This window comes from Octopus sinensis, linkage group LG2 (assembly GCF_006345805.1).
Source record: "Octopus sinensis linkage group LG2, ASM634580v1, whole genome shotgun sequence".
Lineage (NCBI taxonomy): Eukaryota > Metazoa > Mollusca > Cephalopoda > Octopoda > Octopodidae > Octopus > Octopus sinensis.
The window spans coordinates 177,660,014-177,674,987 of NC_042998.1; the positions used below are offsets into that span (position 1 = coordinate 177,660,014).

General features: G+C 35.5%; 1 protein-coding gene and 1 long non-coding RNA gene across 16 annotated transcripts in view; one reads left to right on the forward strand and one right to left on the reverse strand.

Moving 5' to 3' along the window:
- The window catches only part of LOC115232477 (disco-interacting protein 2 homolog A), a 262,193-nt gene that overhangs the window by 90,079 nt on the left and 157,140 nt on the right, over positions 1–14,974 (reverse strand). For 13 of the 15 annotated variants that reach the window (XM_029802370.2, XM_029802363.2, XM_029802366.2 and 10 more), the window contains one exon: positions 7,560–7,802. The exons of the other annotated variants lie outside the window; for them this stretch is intronic. In XM_029802370.2, the coding sequence (XP_029658230.1) occupies positions 7,560–7,802 (243 nt within the window). The remainder of the gene's footprint in view (positions 1–7,559; positions 7,803–14,974) is intronic. 15 annotated transcript variants of the gene reach the window in all.
- Positions 283–13,893, forward strand: LOC118762130. The gene is made up of 3 exons (XR_004997907.1): positions 283–293; positions 7,165–7,169; positions 13,697–13,893. It is a non-coding gene; the product is annotated as an uncharacterized LOC118762130 (long non-coding RNA).

The following is a 14,974-nucleotide window of genomic DNA, read 5'->3' on the forward strand; positions in this document are numbered from 1 at the left end:
ACATCTATATACTAACTAGATTTAAAAGAAACTGAAGAAAGCATGCAGAAAACAGGTGACTATAGAGTTTAACTCTTTTGTTGTGATGTTTCTATTGAAATACTCTTTGTTGCAATTAATTTTGAAAGTAACAGAATTTCAGTAAAATAACTGTTATTAATAAACTGGTGCTTAGAACATAAATTGATATGAAATTTTGATAGAAAGTTTTAATTTAGATCACCTAAAAACAGTGATTCACAGAGCCAAGGATATCAAAAGGGTTATATTTTATTTTTCAGAAAGAACCAAAAGTTTTTCCAATATCAAATTATGAAGTTTTAGAAAGCAAAAGATTTTAAAATGTCCAAATATATTAGGATATGACTGAGAAAAAGTATGTTGAAATGATATATATGAGACTTACAGCCAGTGATAATGAGAATTAAATGTTTAGAAATTTCACAATGTGAGGCTCTTATAATAAAGTGTGGACTGTGGGTATGACAGGAAAGTAAAACCAATAGAAGAGCAAGCTGTATAGTTTTATGTAAATCTATTGAAGACATTGATTTATGGGAAGCTACAATACCTTCCAAGGTAATTGCTATGAATATCAGAATGTATTAAGCAACAAAGTCTTAGCATGAAAATGTTATGCTTTGTCATAAAGTTGGTAGAATAATAGCATAGAGAGAGGACAAATTTAAGTAAGATACATAAAAATAAATTAAGATGTAAGATGTAAAATATAATTATAATTTATCCTCAACATCATCATTTTACATCTACTTTCTATGCAGGCATAGGTTTAATAGGATGTCATGGCTGCTGTCATTTTGCACACACACACAGCAACAGAGAAAACCAAGAAATTTTGGTATCATGTTAGTCTTATGTACATTTTAACATGCCCCATGGTACTTAAAAGGTTGTCTCATGTGAGGAAAAATAAAGAGTCCCCTCTCAGAGTTTACTGCCTTCCTGCTATATGGTTTACAGAATCCACATTTTATGTTCTAGTTATAGCAGAGCTTTTACAGCTAGATGCTCTTCCTACCACCAACCACTTTACCGAGTCTACTGGGTGCATCTTATCACACACTAACACCAAAGATGCGAAGACTAAAGACAGCCTTTTTGCTTTTATCAGTTACCATTTGGAATTATTGTGTGACAGAAACCTAGACAGGCAACAGGTAATGCAGCTTGTGGAATTTACATCTTGATCATATTCCATTGATACAGATAAGGGGAAAGGCTTAGCTTCTAAACAGGAGCACATGATGGCAATCTGATGCAGCTTGGTATAAAAATTAAAAAAGCATGAAATAGTGAAATTGTCAAAGAAAACCACAGAATGAAATAAATTCTTGTAGTCATTAATAAATATACACAATAATGATTCGACAATATAATAGTCACTTTTCAGCTTCTCATGATTTAGTATTTAGTAAAAACAAAAAAAGCCTTTACAATATTCATATTTATTAGATATCAAACCAGGTATCACCATCATTTATTACTTGGTCTACTAACTGTATGATACCTTATCAGCTGATTCCGGCATCTACACCACCCAGATAGCTGTTCTAACTTAAGTTTACAAATATTATCATCTACATAGTTGAGCAACAATGAACAGAAAGCCAATTTCTTTTTTACAGGTAGATTATTTCACCCATTCATTTTAATTCTGCCTTTTTCATAATATCAAATGGCTGATGCTCCTCTCAATCAATCAATGTATATTTCTACAGCATCTTTAGCCAGAAGTGTGACCAAACTGAAATATTGGTCCAAAAATAATATACAGCTTTAGTTATGGAATGGGAGTGGTAATTTCCAGCTCACATTTTACTTTAGGTTATGCACAACTGTCTTTTTTCACCAATTAAAATTACAGTAGTATCCAGGGTTCACATCACAAATGATCCATGCATATTTTGTAGGTTTGTCTGGCTATAGTTTGCTTTCATCAAGAAACGGTCTTCGCCCTGGTTGGTAACTGTACTTAAATGTCCTTTGCATACTATCCAGGAAGTGTCTTATTCTAAATAATGAATTAATTTTTTCTGGAGGGTATATCAGCCAAAACGTTGTGTTAGCAACAAATGAGATGAGGACAAATATCGGTCAAATGTAAATAATGTTAGATTTCTTATTCACATAATTGTGTGCTGCTGATGTCTCATAAGTTGCTTTAGAGTTCACATGTATTCCAATGAAGTTTCCCAATGCTCATTAATATGTTTATAGCAAAATATGACTAAATTTCATACAAGTATGTACGAGACCATAATCTACTTTGCTTTTTCCTTTGTTTATGTCCTGCATATCAATTTGTTTCTGTAGTTATCATCTGGAACACTTCTAATAGATACAAGTAAAAAGAAACATTGAGTCATTGGGAAGTCTGCGATTGGATCCACCTATACAACTGGAACTGTTCAGAATGTTTACAAGAAACTTTCTGGAAGACCGCAGCCATTGATATACACCACAAACTATAAAAGGGTACTAGGAATGTATTATCAGAGTTCCAGAAAATTTGTCCAACAAGCCAGTCATGCAACAGGAATTGAAAATCAAGTGTCATTTACATTTTGAAATGCTGTCATTGAAAAAGATTCATTCGGAGAGTAGATCATGCTCACAATGAAGGAGACCCAGATGGAAGAGCAGAGTTTTGTCAGCAGTACTTGGCAAGATGTGTAATAGATGTACACTTTCCAACAAAGCTTGAAGTGATGAGGCAACATTTAAATTAACTGGCTTAATGAATTACTTCAATTGCACCCATTGGGGACCTGAGAAGCCAAACTATACAGAAGAATATCGTGTTAATTTACCAGGAGTTATAGCAGAGCAGAGCTTATCATCAAAAGGATTACTTGGATCACTTTTTTTTTTACTGTGTTGTGACTGATCCCACTTAATTGAATTGCTGTGACAATGGGTCATGTTAAACATTCAAGAGAGCTTTGAAGACATACTTTTATTCCCAGTGAGATGGGGCACCCAGCACTACCATTGTAATGTAATTTTAATAAATAGTAGCTTTATAATCACTCAATAAGTGTATACATTTTTGGAAGTCTCATCCCGTGTGTGTGCTCACATGTGTGAGTGCACACACACACACATATATATATATATATATATATATATATCATCATCATCATTTAACATCCGTTTTCCATGCTGGCATGGGTTGGACGGTTCGACTGGGAAGCCAGGAGGCTGCACCAGGCCCCAATCTGATCTGGTAGTATTTCTAAAGTTGGATGCCCTTCCTAACACCAACCATTCCAAGAGTGTAGCGGGTGCCTTTTACGTGCCACCGGCATAGGAGCTGGCATCGACCACGATCGGATGGTACTTTTTACGTGCCAGCATAATATAGGGGTTTATCTTTGGCTAGGTATTTCTCCTGCAGTTGTCATGCCAGGAATATAGCATCAGTGGTACTTCTACCTGGCACAAAAGCGAACTGCATCTCATCTAAGCAAATTCTTTCCCTAATGACCTTCATCTCCATGACCTTCATCACGTGATCCTGCAGTTTCATACCCCTGTAGTTATTTCTATCTAAAGCATCATCTTTATCTTTGAAGCAGTTGACTATGGTTTTGCTATGCCAGTTATTGGGTATGACTCCCTCATGAACTACTTGGTTTACAATATAGGTGACTAGGCCATAGCCCACACCACCAGATGTTTTAAGCATCTCAGCGGTGATTCCTGATGGGCTAGGGGCTTTTCCTGGCTTCATACCCTTAATTGCTTTATCGACCAGGATGCTGTCTATTTGGATAGCATCTCCTCCCATTCATTCTCCATGTTCAGCAGTCTTTCATACTGGCTTCTCCAAGCTTCTTTCTTTTCCGAATCATTAAAAGCAAGTACACCATCATCCATGCAGACACATCTCTTTCCTGTGACATCACTATTTTCTCTCACACACTGTCTTGCAATCCAAAATACCTCAGTTCTTTGGTCCTAATGTTGCTGGACATTGGCAAACTTCTTTTCTGCTTTACCCTTGGCTATGTATACCTGTTGCCCAGCCTCCCTTTCAGCTATCTGGTATGGTTCCCTACTACACCCACCCTTTCAGGCTTTCCAGGCCTGTTTCTTTGCTCTAATGGCTTTGCCTACCATATTATTCCACCACCACGTTACTCTAGGTCTGGAAGGGACTTTGCATCATCCGCAGACTTGGTCTGTAGCACTCAGTAAGCTGTCCTGTAAGAATTTCCAGCTACCTTCTATGTCTGAGGACTGTAGCTCCTCCTCCCTCACATCAAATTTCTTGTCCCTAAATCTCGGATCATCTGAAGGGTTCTTTAGCTTCCAAATCCTTCTCTTCTTGATTGGTCTGCTTCCTGGCATCCTTCTGGTCTCAAGTCGAAAGTCACTAATGACTAGTCTATGCTAGTGGGTGCATTCCTCACCTGGGAGAGTCTTTGTATTTAAGAGCAACCTAGCGTCCCGCTGTCTGGTGAGGATGAAGTCAATCTGGCTAGCAGTGTCACCTGATTGATAGGTTATCAGGTGGCTGTCTGGCTTCTTGAACTTTGAGTTGCAGATTAAAAAGTTACATGCATCACAGAACTCTGGTAGCCTAGTTCCCTCATCATTCTGGGAGCCAATACCATGGCCCCCGTTTACACCAGTGGGGATACTGGATTTCCGCCCAACATACCCATTAAAATCTCCAGTTGCGAAGATGAGGTCATTGCCACTCATCTTCATCTTTGAGGTAGCCTGTAGAAGGGCATCATAAAAATGGTCCTTCTGATCATTTGGTAGCTCCGATTGTGGGGTGTAAGCAGAGATAATTGTAGCTGTACTGTTCTGCAGGACTAGCCTGAGCTTAAGCATTCTATCGCAGACTCTGACAACCTCTATGACCTTATCCACCGATTTCTCCACAATATATAATATTCATTGTCATCATTTACATGTTTGCTTTTTCCATGTTGACTTGAGTTGGGTGAAACTTATTGGAGTAGTTTTTCTGTAGCCAGACAGCTTTCTTATTGCCAACCCTTACTTGTTTTCCAATACAGTTTCCACCAACCAGTTTTCACTCACAAGGCTATAATGGAAGACTGGCTCAATGTGCCTTGTAGTAAGCTCAAACTTGAAACCATTTACTTGCAAAGCAAACTTCACAAACACACACCCATGCCTGCACCCACCCCTACTTCCCTACATATAGTCATCATTGTAATCATGAGTCAAATAAGATTTATTGAGAGAGATCTCCTATGACAAGATGCCTGTTTCAAGCAAGGTAATATTTACTCCTAGTCCAGATATGCTTTAAGGAAAACTACAAACAAATGTCATTGGCTGTATGATGGTGAGCAATGTCAAAACACACACACAAAGCTTCTTAATTTCCAAACACCAAATGCACTCATGAGATTTTGGTCAACCTGGGGGTACAAAAGACTGAATTATTCAATTGTAGTTCGAATAATACCAGTAGTTTGGCCATTTTTGTAAAACTAAGCACAAATTACGTTTTCATGAAACTAATGGTTATTGTACTATCAATACTGAAGGATTAAAAGAAATTATTCATACATCAATATGGTGTTGATTTGCACACTCTAGTTCATTACTACTACTACACAGACACACACATTTTAATATCTACTTTTCCATGCTTGCATGGGTCAGACAAGAGTTTTTTGTGGCTGGATGTCCTTCCTGATGCCAACATCATTGTGTGTGTGTGTGTGTGTGTGTGAGGGAGAGAGAGAGAAAGAGAAAGAAAGAGCTATCAACTATCTATATCTTTCCTTTTGTTTGGTTGCTAACCTAAATATGTCCTTTTATAGATCCATGCCAGAAAGCTGAGCATGGAAGACCCTTAGGAAGAATTTAATAGAAATGTTACTGCTATTGACAGTAAATGTTTTTAGTCTGTTTCAAAGTTAGGATATATGAAAAGTGTGCAATATGTGTAATGTTGCAGATCAATGAAACATGGGCTAGAAGACAAAGAATCTAATGTAACTATGAGGAATAAAGTGAGTATGGTCAGATATGCACTTTTTACTCTTGATGAAGGTTGAGTACCAAAGAGCAGAGAAAGGGACTAAGTATCAAAGACATTGATAGACACATGTTGAAGTGGACATTTCATCAACAAGATAGTAATTAGTTTACTGAGTGAGTGTTGAAAATCATTTGTGATAGAGGCAAACTAAAGAATGAATGGAACTGGAATGAGAATTGGACCTTGCAAACAATGTGAAAGAACTTGTGTGAGAAGGGCAGTATTGTAGATTCATCAGCCTATGCCAGCATGAAAAAAAAATGTTAAAAATGATAATGGTGATGGCACTAATTTTGTAAGCATTAGAGAATACTTTTGATGATATTTCATATATAAAACATCAACAATAATATCCATCCGTTTTTCAGTAAAAGAGGAAAACTAAAATGAAAAAAAAAAAAAAATGATGATGAACAGAATATGGTATACTTGAGTATTAATGAATATGCGATGGCTGAAAACTGTAAAGTAGGGTATTATGAAGAAAAGAAACAAATCAAACAACTCGATGCAAAACAAAAATAGTAACATGTCATAATTAACATTTCAATATATATTCTATACCAAGTCTATTATAATTAAAGCATGATTTAAATGAGACATGAAATTAACAAAAAAATTTAAAAAATGGAATATATTTATATTTTCGAAAAAGTGTAAATGATGTAGATTTCATGTCAACTCACATAACACATTTTAAACAGAATACAGACATACAACACAGTTCTGCTACAATTTACATTAAAAAAAAATATTAAAAAAACTGTATCATAAGGCAATTTGGAAAACATTTAAAGCTTACAGAATGTACACCACAAAGCCTATAAATATTACCAGAAATGGTGATGTGGTTTTCAACAAGAGGACTATATGGAATCAGTTCAGAATTAATGTTAGAATGATGATTGAAACAGAGTAATTTAGATTAGTTCATCTAGGAATCATAAATGAATGTGATAGGGAGAAAGGGAGAGATAAAGCATGTTGTTACGAAGGAAGAATTTTAGTGAATGAAAAAATGGATAGAGTTCAAATGAGACTAAGTGCAAATATCAGATTTAGTAAGGAAGTGTTCAGGACAAATGAATAAAAATTTCAATGAGAGAGAGAGAGAGTGTGTGTGTGTGTGTGTGTGTGAGAAAGTGTATTTGTAATAAGATAAAGAAAGTAAGAGTATGTAATAGTAGGACAGAGAATCTGAATGAGATGCACAAAGAGATAAAAGTATGTGAGAAAAGAGTTTAAGTAAATGAAAAAGCAAATTTGAGTGTAAGTGTGAGTGGAGTTTAGAAAGCAGCATTTGAGGATTCTTATTGTGTTTTCTAAAGACCTAACAGAGCTATGGGGTTCCTAGATGCCTATGATGACTAAAATCTTCAGTTGGCTTATAAACGTTACGAGTATACACACTATAGTTCTGTCAGTAGCAGTAGTACCAAAAATATATGTATATATACATATATATATAAATATATACAGCATATCTCTCAGTAGATGTACTTACAATGGCGAGTATTCTGCATAACATCAGCAAGGGCATGTCGTGCTGTATTACCAGGGATACTGATGTTAGCATATGCAACACTGTATGGCCGATCAGTTCCTTTGTGAACTGGGGAAGCACCAGCATCAGTATACGAAGAGGAACTGGTACCACTGTCTCTTCCTCTGTTACCACGAGCAAAGTCGTTTTGGGAATTCTCTTCATCAAACACACTGTCATCATCATCATCAGTTGATGAATCAACTACAATAAAACAAATTTCAAACATTGTAAAAAAAAAAATAAATAAAAATGTCAACATGTTCTTTTTGTTGTTGTTGTTGGTGGTGTTAAATAAATTCAGTTGAACAATTTGTTTCATGCAAATATTTATCTTCCTTTATTTCTTGCTTTCTGAATGGTAAGTATCCAAATTCTCTCAGTAAAGTAACTTAAAATTGTTGAGAGGAGCTTTTGTAGATTTGGCTTTAGAGTGAAAAAATTTGGTATTTAATTTATATCAAAGTCAAAATACGTATTCAGCAGTTATAGTATTCCTCTGTGTTTTAGAGAAAGGAATTCTATCGAATATTTGACATCAGTTTGGTTTCATACTTGAACATTCAAGATTTCAGTTGACTTTTACACAAATTCTTGTTCAATGATGTCATTAGATTTTCAAGAAGTATAGTTACCAACACAATTATCCTGATGATGAGGTAAAATTTTGATTTACAGGAAGCAGTTAGATAAAAATGTCATTCAATTGGTCTTAATTCTTTCATATATACAAGCTACTTTCCTAAAAATGAGGTTGCATTTCTTAGAAGTGAGACCTTGTTTTATATACATATAACTTGACTTTACAATATTGGTTAGCTGATGACCTCAACATCATCCTTTACTTCTTGTAGTAGTGGTTGCTGTACTATAAGCCAGTGCAAATCTTATTCATTATATGCATATTTACAAATCTTGTAAGTCTTCCCTCGTTTCATATCACTACAAGTGAAAGTCACCAAAGATAAAGCTTCACTGCATACAGAGTGATCAAGAGTTATTGAGATTTGCAGACATAAAAAGGCAGCTACATAATTCAACCATCATTTTGTGCTAGTCAACTGAAATTTTAGCAGCTCTATGGCAGTATTGTAAATTCATGCTTTGCTTAAGATAAGAGAGAAAAATAGCATTCTTGGATTTAATTCTTGAAGTTTGAATCATGGGAAATATATCCATGTGTATAAGATATTTTTAAAATACTGTCTATTCTAGATATTAGAATTTGTTTTAAAGGATGTTCTAATTAAATATATTTTAAATGATTAAGAGAAGTAATTGATGAGTAAGTTTAGATAAATTAAAAGATAGATGCAAAATGGAATGCAAAGAAAACAGAAGGAAATGTACAGAAAATAATAAGAGAGCAATTATTAAAAAAAAAGTAAGTAATGTTAAAATAGTGAAGTAAATGAATAAGTCCAAAAACAAACAAAATCAGAACCTCCAATAATACAACTAGTTGTTACAAATCTTGTAGCTGTATCACTTAGTAATTAACATGATGATCAATTAGCATGAATATTAAAGGTATGATTTTAATAATTTAAATATTAACATCTAATTAGTAGAATCCATACAGTAAATGCAATGTTACAAGAAACAAATCAAGCACAACTAGTATATTTTTGGTTAGTAATATATATGTTTTAATCAAGTATAATGCTAAAAGTTGCAAGGAGGCATTATAATCTACTAACTCCAGAGGGACAAAAATCAAAGTCAACTCTGATGGAAATTACACAATGATAGAGTGACAAAACTAAATACTGTAAGGCATTTAATCTTGTGCTCTAGTTCACTTAATGTACCACCTCTTGGATATGTCAAAATATATCAAACAAATTAGTGCAATATTACATCAAAGAAAGTAAATTCCTTCTTATTAACATTCAGTGTGCAGACATGCAACTTTTGACAGATCATTCATTACAATATAAGACAATAAAGAATACTATTGGATAGAATCAAGAATAAAGCAGGGGTTCAACAGATAGAGACCTATTAATTTTTACAAAAGATATCATTGTTGAAATGCTATTTAAAACTAACCATGTGATCAACTGGCTGTGTTATGTGATTTCTAAATGGAGGCATGCATATAAAATTATCTTTTAAACAAGACAACAATTGAAATAAGAGCAGTGGTATAAAGGAAAGCCATCTAGCACAGGAAGCAAGCTATAAATTGCTGACATTTTTTTTCTCTTAAAATCTAGAGTAAATTTACCATTGTTGTTGTTATCATCATTATACCATTCTAATGTTTTTAATAGTATACAAAAGTACTAACTCCCATACAACACAAATCCATTTGACAACACACATTTCAGTCCTGAAAATACCTGAATCAAACCGCTCTTATTTATATTTGTTTCAAATGAAGTTATGAACTATTTAATCTAAAGAAGAAGACTTTAAATCCATTATCATTTACATTCTGTAATGTTTGCAATTAAAATTGATGCACATGCTGCCAATTCTTTTTTACAATTCTTTCCAGAGTTTTTGGGGTGGTTTTTTAAAAAAATATTTTTATTGAAACTTTTGTGCAAACTTGACTACATAAGATATCTGGGACTACCATAAGATATCTGGGAGAAATCTTATGGTAGTGGAATAGTATTTGACTGCTATTTCTAAATTTCAGTATGTGGTGAAGCAATTTGCTGAACCCTAATTATAATTATGCTTATAATTATAGAATTTTTGTATAAGGTTACCAATAATGTTTCTTTTAACGTAACAAACTACTTGGTAAAATTATTAATTATTAATTAATTAATTAATTTTTACCCTTTATTATTATTGTTATTATTATATGCTTGTACATGTAGCTGTATGTGTATGTTTGTGTGTGTAAAATATGTACTGTACATATACAGGTAATTGCATTTACATAAGCATATGAGTAAATTAATTAATTTTTACCCTTTATTATTATTGTTATTATTATTATTGTTATTATTATATGTACTGTACATATACAGGTAATTGCATTTACATAAGCATATGAGTAAATTAATTAATTTTTACCCTTTATTATTATTGTTATTATTATTATGCTTGTACATGTAGCTGTATGTGTATGTTTGTGTGTGTAAAATATGTACTGTACATATACAGGTAATTGCATTTACATAAGCATATGAGTAAATATTTGTATATTAATGTGTAACCACATTTAACCGATCATTTAGTTATATGTTTGTAGGAGTTTCATTATCATCATCATCATCGTAGCTTCTCCAAACTCCAATTGTCTGTTGTGGCATGGTTTCTATGGCTAGATGCCCTTCCTAACACCAACCACTTAACAGAGCATGTTGGGTGCCTTTTATATGCCACCAGCACAGGAATGTATATGCAGCACTGACACGGGTGCCTTTTATGTGGCACTGGTATCTGAAAGGACAAGCCGGTATGTGTGAAAGACAGCGATTTTACATGTTTGTAAATATAAATGATGGTAAATTTATTTTGTTTCTGTTCATACGATGCTCATATTTACACATCTCTATGTGTGTACACAGATGTGTGCCAGTGTATATAAGTATTTATGTGTGTGCGTGTGTGTGTGCACGCAGGCGCATGTGTGTAGGCATAAATATCAATACATTTGTTAATGTGTGCAAATATGTGCATTTCCCCTTACCTTATTTCATTTACTAAACAACTGGACTCGAAAGATTGACCGTTATGTAAATCTCCTTGAGGAATATGAAGACGTAGGCTGGAAAGCGGAGCATTTTCCAATTGGAGTTGGGTGTAGAGGAGTTGTTGGACACAGTGTGAGGTGTCTGTTGTTATTCACGTCGTAAAGTGAATACCAACATGAGCGATATCCAAACTACAGTGGAAAAGGCTAGCCACTGGATTTGGTTAAAAACAGACAATGAGCGATGGCTAGAATATTGAGCTTTATTTGATAATTAGTTGATCTAGCAAGCAGAGCCTCATATCAGTGAGGTGGACCAGTGCACGATGATGCCATCAAGAAGTAGGCCCAGAAACGGTGCGCATTCTCTCCTGATGACCCCATACACTTGCTGGCTTCTAGTATGCTGAGCTTTCAACTGGTAGCACATGCATGTGCAAGTTGTTTGCAAAACATCTTAACAATCAAGGTATTTGAAAAATATGCATTATTTACATGATCCTGTAATTGTCTTCAAAATTTATTCTAGATCAATTCTGAGAAAATTATATTCATCATTTTAGTTGGTCTATATAAATGTAATCCCCACAATTTGAAATGACTATTTATAAGTGTCAATACACGAAACTCTCATCCCTTGGATCACTCAGTAACTTCTGCCAATTAATAAGTGTGTGTGTGTGTGTGTATGCCAAAGGCAAGTGAGTCAAAACTTTGAAGTCATTGCCAACCTTTTTCTTGTAAAAGTTCAATGTTAAAATGTTTTTATATATAACTTGATATAAATGCAAACACCCACACTAAAGTAAAAAGAATAATAGAGCAAGGTAAAAAAATAAAGGATTGTTTTACAGAAGACATAAACATTTAAAAATGATGGCTATGCAAATTCTTAGTAGAAAAGACAGAAAAGCTTCAATGTGAAGAGAGAGAGAGAGAGAAACCTGGTAAGATCAGAGGGAAAAGAGGAGCAGGGAACAAGAGCAGAGAGCTAAAAGAGAAGCTAGATATCAGAAATAAATAGTACAGAGCTGGTAGTAGGAGATTTGCCAATGTCCTGTGATGTGACATATGGTGTTCCTGATTGCAAAGCAATGACTGTGCATAATTGAGGCATTATAAGGAAAAAGTGTGGTTGATAACACTAGTGCACTTACCCTCATTAATGCTAAGAAGAAAGAGACGTAGAGATTTTATTACAAGAATTTGAGGAATGAGGAGAATGCATGGAAAGAAAGAGGAACTCTCTCATGTTGACCCAACAGCAGGACCAGACACTGCAGTTGACTGCTATATGGTTGAAAGCATAATTAAGGATATGATAGAATGGAAAATTGCTGGACTATGAGTGATAGTCACTAAAATGTTAAAAATAGCTAGTGAAGTAGGACACATGCTAATTGCTCACATAGTCAATCAAGAACTATAGGAAGGTGCCATGCTCGTTGGCTCACTTAACGGAGCCTTTATTAATTGTTGCAAGGTTAAAGAAATGCACTTGAAAGAAACACCTACAGAGGATCAAGTTATCTAAGTAACACAGAGAGTATGGTACAGCTGATAAATAAGCTGAGACAAGACTCAGTTTGGATGGGTTTGTGCTGCAAATACTCTCTTCCTAGTGAGACAACTACAGAAGTTCTAAGCCAAGAGTAAACCAGTATACTTGGAATTCATTTATTTGCTATCCTTTGAAAGGACACCAAATTCTGTAAATCATCCCACCCAAGCAATGGCTAAAAAACTTAGAGGAAAGAACAGTGGTGTTGAGGACTTATTCTAAGTCACTAGACACCATCACTGTCTTCCCTAAGACAAATATAGAAAAGAGTTGGCAGAGCTATTAAGTTTATTTCCAGGAGTGCTAATTATGCAACGGTGTGGTTGCTATGTGACACCCCTGTAGTGGCTTGCAAATTTGCGAGCCAGCCATTGGAAGGGCAAGAGATTTTGTTTCTTCCCACATATTGTAGGAAGAAATTAACAAGAGCTTGGCTCTGTGGGCTGCCACCGGGCATTGAACCAGAATGGATAGAGGACACTATCCACTGGGGTCTGGGTGGCAGTGAGCCCAAGTTTTTAAATGTGAAATTGTTGCTGGCAGCTGATTGGATGGGGTCAAAAGTGGTTTTGACCCTATGGACCCAATCAGCTGCTAAAGATCTGGTATTTCCAGATTTTTTGAAAATGGACAGTTGCAGGTACCCAGTGATACTTGAGGGATGCCCCACCCTAAGTGTCACCTGTGCCTCGAACTGGGCCATAATAAAAAGAACTGTCCCCAGGACCAAAGTAGGATCCTGGAGCAGTTAGTAAAAGTAGCGCCCTCCTCAAAAAAGGGGAAAAAAGGAAGGTGGGCAAATGACTCTAAGGCTGCTGGAGGGAGGGAATATCCTCCGGATAAAGTGGAAGAACTAAACCCTCCGGTAGCACATGGGAGAGAAAAAAAGAAGAATGGGACATTGCCAGCAGTTAGTAGTACACTGCCGGCATGTCCTGAAACCTCATTGGTGGGAATTGTGCCACTGACGGAGGAAACTGTGTCCCCTCCCATTATGATGAAGGATGAATTTTGTGATCTTCTTTCATAAGGGAGGAGCTGTACAGAGCTTTGTGAAGAAGCTAGAGGGCTGGAGGGAAGGGGTCCTGTCCTGTACTGAAGACCTGGATTGGCCTCCGCAGGTAACTGCGGATGTCATAATAGAAAATGATATGTTCTGGGTGATGGACTCCTTTCCCAGGGACCAAAACAGTTTTGCTTTCTGGAGCTCTGACTTAGAACAGCAGGATTGCCTGCAGTAGGCAAGTTGCCTGGTCAGGGAGGAAAAGAAAGAGGCCTTAGTGCCTCAATTTGAAATTTGAATTTGTTATTTTTTGGTAAGAAGCTTAGCGCCTCATCTTGTAAGGACAATTGCATCCATTCTTTGAACTTTGGTAAGAGGTTCAATACTTCATTTTGTGTTGTTGAGAAAAAGAGAACAATGTTTTCGGGAAGCAGCAATCAGCGGGCATTGTCTGCTTTCCTCACCAACCATCTTTTCATGTTTTTCATTCCATTATCATTTGTGTCTTTGTCCAGCCCACAGCTACAACTTTGTATGGCTGTATGCCAATTTATGAAATAAAGTAACACAGAGAGTATAGTACAGCTGATAAATAAGCTTAGATGAGATACAGTTTGGATGGGTTTGTGCTGTTAATGCTCTCTTCCTAGTAAGACAACTACAGAAGTTCTAAGCCAAAAGTAAACGAGTATACTTGGTATTCATTTATCTGCTATCCTTTGAAAGGACACAACATTCTGTAGGCTAGCAGTTACTCAGAAAGCTGGTGTAGTTTGTAGCTTGTTAGTCCTGTACAGAGATACCATTAACAACATAAGTGTTGCAATGAATTCAACAAGGAAGTAAGCATGCAAGTAGTGTCCATCAGGATTTCATCCTCAGTTCTGTTCTTATTTATTAATTCTTCAGAATATAACAAGTGGAGTTTAAGCTAGACTGTTCATGGGAAATCATGTATACCAATGACTTAATGATCATAACTGAATTTATTAAAGATTTAGAGAAGCTTCACAGCTAAAAGCAAAGGTTAGAACTAAGAGGCCTCAGAATCAACCCAGTAAAATTCAGAAGTTTTAGTTAGCAAGAACTTGGAGGTGTGGAATAATGCATCTAAATTCAAAGCAAGAATTTGGTATCAAAAAGGGCAATCAGCT